The sequence below is a fragment of the Camelina sativa genome, chromosome 20 (genome assembly GCF_000633955.1).
Source record: "Camelina sativa cultivar DH55 chromosome 20, Cs, whole genome shotgun sequence".
In the NCBI taxonomy this organism is placed as follows: Eukaryota; Viridiplantae; Streptophyta; class Magnoliopsida; order Brassicales; family Brassicaceae; genus Camelina; species Camelina sativa.
The window spans coordinates 14,715,807-14,728,987 of NC_025704.1; the positions used below are offsets into that span (position 1 = coordinate 14,715,807).

The following is a 13,181-nucleotide window of genomic DNA, read 5'->3' on the forward strand; positions in this document are numbered from 1 at the left end:
ATTTACATATTGGAAAGCCAAGAATGAGACTTGAAGTTTTTGATTTCATTGATGAGGTTCGTTAACAAACAAAAAAGACTTTGTAGCAGGGGCAAAGTATCAATACAGAAAAACCTAAACAAAGACAAAGACAGAACCTAAGAAATCAACTCATCACAAACCATGCCACACACCATTTTTGACAAATGACACAAGGAGCAGAGGCAAAAGAGACTTAGAACTGCAGAAGTATATATTTTACTTACTTGAGTACGCAAGATACGTTTATCAAGGTGAGTCCACATTCTAGTTAATCGTGGTAATTGGTATTCCATTTGTGCAAGAGCAACCTATTTTAACAACTTGGTTAACCTGTGCAAGTCTCAGACCTTCTCCTAGTACAAGAGAGTCCAAACCAGCTGAGACTTCGAATATATGTTGTGTGACGTCCTTGTTATACAATAGAAAACGGTGCTGACAGATCTCCGAAACTGGGATCCCACTCGTCTTGCAAAAAACATAACAAACGTCAGCATTTGCTATTGAGATTGTAATATAGTGATGAGAACATATGACAGAGAAATCATCAGATGGGGGTTGTTGTCACAGATAATGAAAAGTGCATTCTTAATGACCGAGTGAGATTTAAGCATTGTAATAAAAGGCAAAGACCTTAGACATCCACTCAGTAACTTCTTTGACACCACGCTGCTGAGAGAGAGCCAAGACATAAATCTCTATGCGGTTGCAAGTACTGAGAACAGCAGCTTCTTCGATATGATTCAAACCGCATAACTCAGCGATAGCTCGTGGCCATTCAGCTTCAGGAATAGCAAGCTTCTCACGCATCTCAACAGGAGCTGTGTGAATACTAAGCCCAATCACCACAATACTACTTCTTTCCTTTGTGTATCCTGAAAACCATGAAAACAATCGGAGTTCAGTAAAAACTGACACTTTTTAGCTTCAAAGAAATATACAATTCAATCTCCTCCAAAAAAATCAAAATCAAGAGTAATTAAAGAGATCAGCTAGTAGATCAATATATCGTAAAGATGATTGCTTTTACATCAAAGTATACGAGTAAACTATTCGAATCCAAGCGGCAACATGTTGAATAGCTTATCAAATCCCATCAAAATTTAGAAATTGGCAGCCAAGGAAAAGAAAAAAACTCCAAATTTGGGACTTGAAGAGAGAGATAACGTATGGTCAATAGCAGAAGACTTGAGCAGTTCAAGAACAGAGACAAATCTTGGCCGGAACGGGAATCTGAAAAAGCTTGATGTCTCTTACAACCACCTCACCGGACTTATCCTCATAGATTTATGCAGAGGCGAGAAGCTAGAGATGTTGATACTCTCTAACAACTTCTTCTTCGGTCCAATCCCAGAAGAGCTTGGTAAATGCAAGTCCTTAAACAAAATCAGAATCGTCAAGAATCTTCTCAACGGAACTGTACCGGCAGGGCTTTTCAATCTACCGCTAGTTACGATTATCGAACTCACCGATAATTTCTTCTCCGGTAAACTCACCGATAATATCTTCTCCGATAACTCAGGCAAAATAAAAACTAGATCTGAAACTTTGTTAGAGAGAGAAAGTGAATCAAATTAGAAGGAATCAATGTTTTTTGTCCACCCAAATTTAAGAGAATCCAAAAAACAGGAATCGATCGTTCAAGTTTTTTGTGTTTCTTTCTCTTCAAAATCACAGTAAATTTAAATGTAAGAGCATAAGATCTCAAGAGCAAGAGCATAAAATCTCAAGGTTTTTTTAGATCAAATTTAATTATAAATGGCATAAAACGTAATAAAACACACAACTCAGATAGAGAAGTAATTTGCAAACTTTTTTGTGTTATTCTAGTAAGACAGAAATCTCAACGTGTTAGTCTAGTAATAAACCTACTTTTATGTAATATTCTAGGTAATTTCCCAAAATATATTATAATTAATATCACATATGACAATTGTTAATAAGGAACATCCATAAAATTTAGCTACAATTTAAAAATTTTGTTATCTACCTATTGGATTTAGTTCTATGATTTTAGGTACAAGTACACCATTGAGGATAACACAAATAGAAGAAAAAATCATAATATAATATTTTAATCAAAAGTATATGAGAAAACTTACATCTTATATCTAATTAATATAAAAATCTTAACATATCGATTAAAATATTCCATATAAATATTTATACATATGAGAATATATTCAAAAGATTAAAAAAAATTTGAGTTTGTAAAGACCCCATTTTTTAATAACCTAATAACCCCATAATTATTATTTAATTCCTATGCCAAGAACAACACAAAGTGACCAACAAAAATCTAACTCAAATTATCATAAATTTTTGGAATTCTTTCTAATATAGATATGTATATGATACCATGTAGATAGATATGTGATCTACTTATCTTTTTCACGTTTTCTATTTAAGAAGAAAAAAATATACGTAATCTAAGTTACAAAAATAAAATATATGTAATCTAAGTTACAAAAATAAAATATATAAATTATGTGTTAAAATATATCCAATTTATTGAACATGCCACTTTCTAGTTTTGAGATGTCTTGTGATTTGGTAAGAAGGATTCATACTTTATTAATAAGATTAAAAAAATTTCGATTTCAATTTTTCAACAGGAAAAAAAACTTTTATCCCTTTTTGAATTAGTGTATATTAATAAATAAAAAATTCAAAATAAGATTAGGTTAATAATTTAATAAATTAAAAAAAATATTTTCAATAAAATAAGTTTTCAAAAATACAAACAAATTTGTTTTCTTTTTACTTATATATATATATATATATATATTTCTTGATAGATTTAGAATTTTTACATATTTTAGTAAATTTTGAATTGACACATGTTAACATATAATCGATAAAATTGACCTGTCACGATCTTGTTAGTAGATAACTTTAAAAATCAAGTTTTATAAAGAAAATAATAAAAAAGATATCTATTTTTTATAATTTTAAAAAATTTAGTTTGATTTTTATAATATAGAAATTAATTTCAAGTCGGTTCAGATAATTAATAATTTGATATTGACAAGAAAAATATTTTAAGATAATAAAATGGTTTTAGTTTCTATCGCTAGATTTTGGTTCGGCTTAGTTGATTCGATTCGGTTTTCACCTAACCATTAATTGGATCAACCAAAACCGACATAAGAGTGTCTCAAGTCTACTTTAATGTAATTTTCAGTTAATTTTGTTTTCGTTGTCGCTCTGTAACGATGGAAAGCAATCTAAAGACCTATCTAGTTTCGTCCACCGACTCGACCGAGTTCACTCGCCTGAAATGGTGTTTCACTCGTTCTACGATCATCGCCTTAGACGCCGAGTGGAAGCCACAACATTCCAGCTCCTCTTCGTTTCCTACAGTAACTCTTCTCCAAGTCGCGTGCCGACTCAGTCAAGCCACGAATGATGATAATGATGATCGTGTCTCCGATGTGTTTCTCATTGATTTGACTTCGATTAATCTCCCGTCGGTGTGGGAGCTGTTGAATGACATGTTTGTTTCTCCGGATGTGTTGAAATTAGGGTTTCGGTTTAAACAAGATTTGGTTTACTTGTCTTCGACATTTATACAACATGGATGTGAAGGTGGATTCCAAGAGGTGAATTGCTTGATGAAGATTTTGAAGTTTACTTCTTTGTTTTTTAGTTAAAGCTGTGAAAAGTTTTAGTTAACGTTTTGTTGAGACTGTTCTTGGTAGTTAGGATTGCATTCAAGATAAGTGTAATCGAATTGCTACCAAAGTTTTTACCTTTAGCTCTGTTACCTCTTCAAGGTTTTAGTTTTCTTGTGTTTGGATCACGTCTGGTGTTTATAGATTAGGTAAGTAAGATCAAAGTAGAGTCTTTGATTTGTGTGTTTGTTTTCCTTTTAGTTTTTGCTTCTCTAAAACTCTCGTATGTGATTGTTAATGTGAATAGGTGAAACAGTACTTGGATATCACAAGCATATACAATCATCTGCAGCATAAGCGGTTTGGGAGAAAGCCCCCAAAGGATATTAAGAGCTTGGCAGCTATATGCAAGGAAATGCTGGACATCTCTCTCTCAAAGGTTTGTCAATCATTCCCGAAATAACTTGACTTTTGGTTAAAATAGACTAGCTTGATACTTCTATTAGATATGTGTTAACGGTTTAGGCTGTCTTAGTAATGTTAACTTGATGGATGGATTAGTCTTTTTACCTTATGCTATATGCTGTTTAGACATTTAATTTGATTGTTCAGTGTAGATCTAAACACCCTGGAGAATCTCGGTCTCTTTAGTTGTATCATATTACTTCAAGGTAGTCTTTTGACATTTAGTTAGCTTTTCTAAGGTTGCTGGTAGGTAGAGAAGCATACTGTTACTAAGTCTTTTTTAACAGTTTTTTATGCTTTTAGGAACTTCAATGTAGTGATTGGTCACATCGTCCTCTTACAGAAGAACAGAAACTATATGCTGCCACAGATGCTCACTGCTTGCTCCAACTATTCGATGTATTCAAGGCACATCTTCTTGAAGGAATCAAAGCGCCAGATCCTGGAGAGATAAATGTTGGCTTAAAAGAACTTCTGACTGGATCGGAATCTACCAGTAAGATTGTCACGCTCAAACTTTGCAAGGCTGCAGATGTAATCAGATCAATGTCAGAAAATGGTCAAAACATTACCAATGGAATGGTTTCTAGAAAAACAACTCTAAACACGATGCCGATGGACGAGAGTCTGTTGAAGATTGTCAGGAAGTATGGAGAAAGGATCCTGTTGAAGGAGTCTGATCTTCTACCGAAGAAACTCAAGAAGAAAACAAGAAGACGTGTCCCCTCAAGCACTGTGAACACAAATAAGCAGTTGGTCTGTTCTGCGGAATGGCAAGGTCCACCGCCATGGGACCCATCTTTAGGCGGTGATGGCTGCCCTAAATTTCTTTTGGATGTGATGGTAATATTTTGAAATGACTTTGTTTTATGTACTTGAAAAAATTCTATTATATGACTTCACCTAGTTAGTATCTTTGTTTCTTGAATGTAACCATTTTTTCACATCGATTGCTTATAAAATTACTCTCTAGGTTGAAGGTTTGGCGAAACATCTACGTTGTGTGGGTATTGATGCTGCAATTCCACACTCAAAAAAGCCAGATTCAAGGTATTTTTTCCAAAGCTGATACTGTAATATTTTCGTGACTATGGGGTTGATCACACTATCTATTTAGGTTTCCTGAATTTTTCTGTTGATCTGTTGATACAAATGTCAGGGAGTTGCTTGATCAAGCATTTAAAGAGAACAGAATTCTATTGACAAGAGATACAAAATTGCTGAGACACCAGGATATGGCAAAACATCAGATATATCGAGTAAAGAGTCTTCTTAAAAATGAGCAGCTACTTGAGGTACAAACGAAATTAATTCTCAACGTATGAGCTGTTCTGTAAGATCTGTGATGAGGCATGATTTGAAATGGGACACCTAAACTGGAAATTTTGACTTCAAGAAATAGGCTCTCTTGAAGATAAATATTTAAGCGAATGAGTTTATGTTTAAATAAAATCTTTCTGGGTGGAGCATTTCGAAATAACCTCATATACTCATTGTGCAACCACTTTATTTACATTAAGTAGAATGATTATGGGTTCCTACAGGGTTAATGAAACAATAAGCTGCACAGGTGATAGAGACTTTCCAGCTAAAGATCAGCGGAGATCAGCTGATGTCAAGATGTACAAAATGCAATGGGAAATTTATTCAGAAACCTCTAAGCATTGAAGAAGCCATTGAAGCAGCCAAGGGTTTCCAAAGAATACCCAACTGCTTATTTAATAAAAACTTAGAATTTTGGCAATGCATGAACTGCCATCAGCTATATTGGGAGGTAAGTCGCCTACCTCATCTGTTTCCGTTCTCCATTCTAGTTCCCGAAGGAGTATACTGTGTGTCAATATCGTCTGGTCCATGTATGTATTTGACATGCGGAATAAATTGTTTGTTTTGCTGATTGAACAGTCAATTCAGCCTAAACCATTTTCAGTTGCCTAAGGATATTTATCAGATCAGTTATCCAATTAATTATTGTATGAAGATACATAATTGGTGAACTTAATCTTGATTTCTTTAGAACATCTTCATGTGTTTTATGTGTTAGAGCAGAAACCATTGACCTCTATGATCTGTCCTATCTCTAATAGTCAGTATCGAGATGCTTAACGTTTGTTGTGTGGTTGGTTTCAGGGAACTCAGTATCATAACGCAGTCCAGAAGTTCATGGAAGTATGCAAGTTGAGTGAGTGATTCACTTATTTTTTTGGTGAAGTGTTTCAGGGCCACTCTTTCTTGATCTCAGTTCCTCAAATGTGTTTTATCATTTCTTTGAGCAAACAAGATGTGTTTGTAGCTTGTCATATGCACACGTGTTCCAGAGGTTATGAACCGTGTACAAATGTCTTTTAGTTTTTACTTTTTTTTTTTTTATGAATAAATAAATCATTCATTACAATTGAAAACCGTTTCTTGAGAATCGACGTCGACAACGATTAACTGGAACAAACTAGATTATCTCCAAAACTCTTCACTTGTCCCAGTTCTCCTTTTTCTCTCAGTGGTGCCGTGTGGTGTCATATGCTTTTGAAAAACCTTTTCCAAAAGAGCTCTTCTAATGGCTGTAGAGAAGAGCAGAGGAATGAATCAAAATTGTGATTCCTTTCACAAAGGATACAACTATTCGGTTTGTTCGATTTTTAATTTGAACCGACCGGTTTTGATTGTCAATCTGCATAAGAAAAGAAAACATTATTATGACGGTTGAACCGGACCGGTTTTGATACATTCCAATTGATTTTAGTCGGACAAGTATTGTAATTTTTTTTTGTGTTCTTTTTCTCACGGAGTCGTCGTCATCGTCACTTTCTCTTCTCATCGGCGAAGTTCACATTCACCAGTAGTACCTCGACGGTGAGATTTCGTTTGGAGTCTTCTTCCTCCTCCTCAGGATCTCTTCTGTCTCCACCATCGGAGGTCGCATCCCCGGATCTTCGCCTCGCCAGCAAATACTACATCGTTTTCTCTGTTCAATTCGCCACTGGTCTCTCTCTCTCTCTCGCCGAGCATAATCACCAAATATTGCTTAGGTATGCTAATCGACTCTTGGTTTAATTTGGTAATTTGTCAAGGGTTTTCTTGAATCATTTAAAACTTTGTGGTTCAGACGATGAGAATGCTTGATGTTTTGGGGTTAAGGTGTCAAAATTTAATTAAACCTTCTTTTGATTCTATAACCCTGCTAATTAGATCTCCGACTCAGATTACAACTTCAGATTTGATCGATTCAGTGCATATACAATAATCTTATAATTTGATTGTTCAGCTCCTAGAATCTGGTGTGAAGGATCATCGATCTCACACTCTCCTTAAGCGATTGATCATGGAAACTCCTGGAAGAAAAGTTTTGTATGAGATACGTCATCATGCTTCATTGCCTTATGTTCCTAGATATCCTCCTCTTCCTCAGGTACAATGTTCATCATGCTTATAGAGTTTTAACTAATCGCTGTGAGTATAGTGTTTATTTTATATATCTTACATTGCGCTTTGATCTGCTTGTCGAAGTTTAGGCAGATGGAACTGATTCGAAAGGAGGGCTTCGGTCTCTTGTCTCCATTAGAGGTCAGTTGCAGATGGTTGATTCTTTAGTTGTTTGACCTGCTGGTGAATAAAGTAGGGAGCTTTATATGTTCTCTAGTTTCTGTTAGTTTTCTAGAAAGTATTGGGTTAATTACTGTGTTCTGGCGTGTACGCGATTTTAAAAGCTGATTTCTTTTTTTCACATGTTTTACAAGGTTGTTTTCTTATTTGCTCGTTATAATTTCTGGAGAATGTGTAAACTGTTCTATACATTGAAGTGTTTTATCAAAATGCCGGGATATGTAGTAGACTACAGAGGGGAATTTCTCTGCCTTATTATTTATTATGCCGTTTAGCAAAGTCCATACACAAACTCAGAGATCTGTGATTTTGAATCTTTTGTTTTATGAGCTTGTAGGAATCATGTTTGTGCACATCTCTTTTCGTTAAATTAGCATTATAGCCCATTGGTTGATACAAGCTTCTTCATTATTTATTTTCTGGTATTAAGGTGTTAGTCAGCTCAAGGAAAAGTGGAGTGAATACTGGAATCCGAGAAAGACTAATAAACCGGTGTCATTATTTATTTCGCCTAGAGGAGAACTTGTTGCCGTCACTTCCGGAAATCATGTTACAATCTTGCGAAAGGACGATGATTACAGGAAACCATGTGGCAGTTTTACATGTAAGAAATCTGGCATATCTTCCCTTGGTTTCACATATTTTTTGCCTGATAATGGTTTTTGGGGATCATTGCCAATTTGCCATAGCACACTCCAATACAAGTATTTGTAGAATACTGCATTTATCTTTCCAAAAACTATCTACTTGATTTACTGTGATAACAAACGCCTAAAAAAGTGCATTTACTTTTCTTTTTCTCTTTTCCACCAAGGATGGTATGTGGAAACTTTGTCTCTTATTCTGTTAATTTTCGAAAGTATCCTCTCATCGCAATACTTTTTTCTGTCTCTCTGTTTTCTTAATTCATGGTCTATTCCATGTCCATTCTATGGTCCTCTTGACTTACTGTTCTCTGCATCAGCCAACATATCAGGATCATTTACTTCCGGAGTGTGGTCCGAAAAACATGATGTTCTTGGTCTTGTGGATGATAGCGAGACCCTCTTTTTCATCAAAACTAATGGTGAAGAAATAAGTCAAGTCACAAAAAGAAACTTGAAGGTTTCTGCATCAGTATTAGGATTGATTAAGGACGACTCTGATTTGCAACCATCATGCTTGTACGTTTCCTTCCGTCCCTATTTCTTATTGATTAAGATTTAAAGAGTACTGGGATCCTGATGTGCCCTTGTGCATTACAATATACTTGTTTGCTGAAGGTCTACCTCTGATATGAAATTTTGACTGGTGGTCTGTCCCAATGACAATTTGCCTGTAGGTGTTCGTTCAGTGTACTTACATCAGATGGACATGTTCATCATGTCGAGATCAGTAGGGAGCCAAGTGCTTCTGCCATTTCCAAACATGCTTTAAATAATGTCCCAGCTTTGAGAAAGCAATTCCCCAACCATGTTTTTTGCTTTGATTACCATCCAGACCTTTCTTTCCTTCTCATTGTTGGTAGTACTGCAGGCATATCATCGACAGTGAGTTCTGGTAGGTTTTATACAACTTATTTTAGTTATGGAAGTTTTAAAATCGTAGTACTTATTGTTAAGAATTGAAAGCTACACAGTCGCTCGAAATCAATCAATTTAGCAAGCCACAGCTGCATACTCTTATATAGGAAAGCTACCTATAATTTATCAATGTTTGTGGTCGTTTAATGAATAATGTGGTTGTTGAAAAATTTCCTATGAACAGAGATGTAGGTTTCTGATTTTGGTATTATTAATATTTTATTTACTTACACTTCAGGTTCCTCGTGTGTTTCACTTTGGCGTAAGTGTCAGAATTTGGGTCTGGAACTGTTGTCCACCACAAAGTTTGAAGGCGTGTATTCTGAGACCAAAGATGATCAGTTGGCATATCCAAAGATTTTAATCTCACCTCAGGGGTCACATGTTGCAAGTCTTGATAGCAATGGGTGTATGCATCTTTTCCAGTTAGATAAAGCAAGATTGACACTTACGTACTGTCCTTCTGAAGACAGTTCTGATTCACTTAAGCCAGATAAGTCGCTACAAAGTTGGAAAGAAAGTTTAAGAAATGTCGTAGATTTTACTTGGTGGTCTGATCACGCCCTTACAATTTTGAAAAGGAGCGGTAGCATTAGTATATGTGACATCAGTAGGTGTGTTATAGTTCAAGAGGATGCTACAAATTATTCTATGCCTGTCGTGGAAAGAGTTAGGAGATTGGAAGGACACATTTTTCTTTTAGAAAGTTCAACGCAGGAAGCAAAATCAGCTTTGGCCAAGGTTGACAAGGACCCAAGTGAATTGCATCATACTAGTGAGCATAGTATGTTATGGAGGCTAATATCTTTTACTGAGAAAACAATTCCTGAAATGTATAAAATCTTAGTTGAGAAAAGCCACTACCAAGAGGCGTTAGATTTTGCTGATAGCCATGGGTTGGATAGAGATGAAGTATTCAAGTCAAGATGGTTGAACTCAGAAAAAGGGGTAAGAGATGTGAGCATGATTCTATCAAAGATAAAAGATAAAGCTTTTGTGCTCTCCGAATGCTTAGATAGAATTGGGCCAACAGAAGATTCCATGAAGGCCATACTTGCGCATGGAGTTAATCTAACTAATCACTATGTATTCGCTAAATCTGAAGATCAAGAATCCCAACCACTTTGGGAATTTCGTTTGGCTAGGCTTCGACTATTGCAGTTTAGTGAAAGGCTCGACACATATTTGGGAATAAGCATGGGCAGGTATATATCTTTACACTTGCATCTTCTTTTCCTTTCTGCAGATAGGTAAGCAGGTATGCCATATAGTACTATTTAGGTCTGGCATATCCAGGTTTGTTTTGGGTCTATGGTTATCCAACACAGAATGAGTGTCCTTTAGAATTTGGTTAGAATTTGACATCGATTCTAGAGTTAGGTAATTTCGTGGGTTTTATTGCTACTTGAAAAACTTACAACCCTCTTTTGCCACCCTTAAATACCCACGCAGACAGTTTCCATCCGATATATCCAAGCTCTTTGCATTAGGTTCTGCATTTCAGAATTTCCGGTTACTTTCAATCTACTTTTAAACTTAACTATCCAGTTACTTTTAGAAAGGGTTAATGACATTGTCTCCACAGATATTCGGTGCAGGATTACAGAAAATTTCGGAGCAATCCTATCAATCAGGCTGCTATTGCACTCGCTGAGAGCGGGAGGATAGGGGCCTTAAACCTGCTCTTTAAGCGGCATCCTTATTCACTTGCATCTTTCATGCTGCAAATTTTGGCAGCTATTCCTGAAACAGTTCCCGTTGAAACGTATGCACATCTTCTTCCGGGAAAATCTCCTCCAACTAGTATGGCAGTGAGAGAAGAAGACTGGGTTGAATGTGAGAAGATGGTTAAATTTATTAATAAATTGCCGGAGAATAGCAAGAATGATTATCAGATTCAAACTGAGCCAATTGTTAGAAGGTGTTTGGGGTATAATTGGCCATCATCAGAAGAACTTGCTGCATGGTATAAAAATAGAGCTAGAGATATTGATTCTTCCACTGGGCTGTTAGACAACTGTACTTGTTTGATTGATATCGCATGGAAAAAAGGCATATCTGAATTGGAACAGTTCCATGAGGATCTATCATACTTGCACCAGATCATTTATTCTGATGAAATTGGAGGGGAAATCTGCTTCAGCTTAAGCCTTGTTGGGTGGGAGCATTTATCTGATTATGAGAAATTTAAAATGATGCTTGAAGGGATTAAAACTGAAACTGTGGTTAGAAGATTGCATGACAAGGCAATTCCATTTATGCAGAAAAGGTTTTTGGGGACAAACAGTCGTAATGAGGAGTCCTTTCTAGTTAAATGGCTGAAGGAGATGGCAGCAAAAAATGAGATTGATTTATGCTCAAAAGTTATTGAGGAAGGGTGTATGGATTTGTATACTGTTTGTTTTTTTAAGGATGAGGTTCAAGTTGTTGATTGTGCTCTGCAATGTCTGTATCTGTGCAAAGTTACAGATAAGTGGAATGTCATGGCAACAATGCTATCAAAGCTACCGAAGATAAATGGTTAGTAGTCCAGATCCAATGTATCCCAACGCAAAGTCTATGTAACTAAATAATCAGATGTCCTTATTGAGTTATTGCTAAACCAAACTGAAATCCATGCAAATGCAGATATTGTTGGTGAAGACATTCAGAAAAGGCTCAAACTGGCTGAAGGTCATATAGAAGCAGGGAGGCTTTTGGAAATTTATCAGGTTTCAAAATTTGTCTGTATCTTGAATTACTTAAGTTGGTATCTCATAGCAAAAAATATGTAGCCTTGTTCTGTGTGCTCATATTTGAAATGAACTATCTTAAGTATAGAATCTTGTGCACTCGACTGGTTCTCTGCCTGTGTAGGAGGTACCAACAGATTTTATGTTTGAAATTTTTTGGAAGTTATAATTCTGCCTTTTATTCTACACAGGTCCCGAAACCAATTAATTATTTCCTCGAGGTTCATTTGGATGAAAAGGGTGTAAAGCAGATCCTTCGACTCATGCTTTCAAAATTTGTTCGTCGTCAACCTGGGCGATCTGATAATGACTGGGCATGCATGTGGCGTGATCTGCGACAGTTGCAAGAGAAAGCCTTTTCTTTCCTTGATCTTGAGTTTGTGCTGACAGAGTTCTGTAGAGGACTTCTAAAAGCTGGAAAGTTTTCCCTGGCTAGAAATTATCTCAAGGGTACAGGCTCAGTTGCTCTGCCATCAGAGAAGGCAGAGAGTCTTGTTATAAATGCGGCAAAGGAATACTTCTTCTCTGCTCCGAGCCTTGCTTCTGAAGAAGTAAGTGGTGTTTCTTTATTTATGTATAAAGCTTTTTTTCTCTACTAAATATAGTTACGCAACCTTCCATCCTTTCAATTCTTGCTTCTGGTGCTGTAGAGTTTTTTGTTTTCTTTTCACAAAGTTCAGTGTTAGCGACAATTCTTTTTGTGCTTGGATATGGAAATTACAGTTTTGAAAATTATATTTCCAGATATGGAAAGCAAGGGAGTGTCTCAATATATTTTCTAGTAGCCGGACTGTTAAAGCCGAGGCGGATATCATTGATGCAGTTACTGTTAGGCTTCCAGATCTTGGGGTTAGTCTCCTACCAGTGCAGTTCAAACAAGTAAACGATCCAATGGAGATTATTAAGATGGCAATCACGGGGCATCCTGGGGCCTATCTACATGTTGAAGAACTTATTGAGGTTGCTAAACTTCTTGGGTTGAATTCTTCAGAAGAGATATCATCTGTTGAAGAAGCTATTGCTAGAGAAGCTGCAGTTGCAGGCGATCTGCAGGTGGCGTTTGATCTATGCCTTGTTCTAACCAAAAAAGGGCATGGTCCCATTTGGGATTTAGGTGCTGCAATAGCAAGAGGTCCTGCACTTGAACACATGGATATAAGTTCTAGAAAGCAGTTACTTGGCTTTGCTTT

General features: G+C 36.2%; 3 protein-coding genes across 4 annotated transcripts in view; 2 read left to right on the forward strand and 1 right to left on the reverse strand.

Moving 5' to 3' along the window:
- On the reverse strand, nucleotides 146-1,223 carry LOC104770826 (glutamyl-tRNA reductase 2, chloroplastic-like). Its single transcript, XM_010495281.1, has 3 exons — nucleotides 1,190-1,223; nucleotides 652-893; nucleotides 146-486 (listed from the first exon to the last, which is right to left on the reverse strand). The coding sequence occupies exons 2-3, from the start codon at nucleotides 826-828 to the stop codon at nucleotides 286-288; spliced, it is 378 nt and encodes a 125-aa protein (XP_010493583.1). The 5' UTR covers nucleotides 829-893; nucleotides 1,190-1,223; the 3' UTR covers nucleotides 146-285.
- LOC104770827 lies at nucleotides 3,189-6,451 on the forward strand. Of its 2 annotated transcripts, XM_010495282.1 has the most exons (7): nucleotides 3,189-3,620; nucleotides 3,940-4,071; nucleotides 4,401-4,940; nucleotides 5,071-5,147; nucleotides 5,257-5,392; nucleotides 5,668-5,871; nucleotides 6,228-6,451. In XM_010495282.1, the coding sequence occupies exons 1-7, from the start codon at nucleotides 3,234-3,236 to the stop codon at nucleotides 6,285-6,287; spliced, it is 1,536 nt and encodes a 511-aa protein (XP_010493584.1). In that variant the 5' UTR covers nucleotides 3,189-3,233; the 3' UTR covers nucleotides 6,288-6,451. The 2 variants fall into 2 exon arrangements, with proteins under 2 accessions (XP_010493584.1, XP_010493585.1); XM_010495283.1 differs by lacking the exon at nucleotides 6,228-6,451 and having other exon boundaries at nucleotides 5,642-5,730.
- LOC104770828 (MAG2-interacting protein 2-like) overlaps nucleotides 6,868-13,181 on the forward strand; it is an 11,458-nt gene continuing 5,144 nt past the window's right edge. Inside the window, exons 1-11 of the mRNA XM_010495284.2 lie at nucleotides 6,868-7,123; nucleotides 7,360-7,503; nucleotides 7,607-7,658; nucleotides 8,128-8,301; nucleotides 8,662-8,860; nucleotides 9,019-9,236; nucleotides 9,498-10,464; nucleotides 10,845-11,779; nucleotides 11,888-11,970; nucleotides 12,183-12,542; nucleotides 12,736-13,178. Of these exons, the coding sequence (XP_010493586.1) occupies nucleotides 7,417-7,503; nucleotides 7,607-7,658; nucleotides 8,128-8,301; nucleotides 8,662-8,860; nucleotides 9,019-9,236; nucleotides 9,498-10,464; nucleotides 10,845-11,779; nucleotides 11,888-11,970; nucleotides 12,183-12,542; nucleotides 12,736-13,178 (3,518 nt within the window). The 5' untranslated portion in view covers nucleotides 6,868-7,123; nucleotides 7,360-7,416. The remainder of the gene's footprint in view (nucleotides 7,124-7,359; nucleotides 7,504-7,606; nucleotides 7,659-8,127; nucleotides 8,302-8,661; nucleotides 8,861-9,018; nucleotides 9,237-9,497; nucleotides 10,465-10,844; nucleotides 11,780-11,887; nucleotides 11,971-12,182; nucleotides 12,543-12,735; nucleotides 13,179-13,181) is intronic.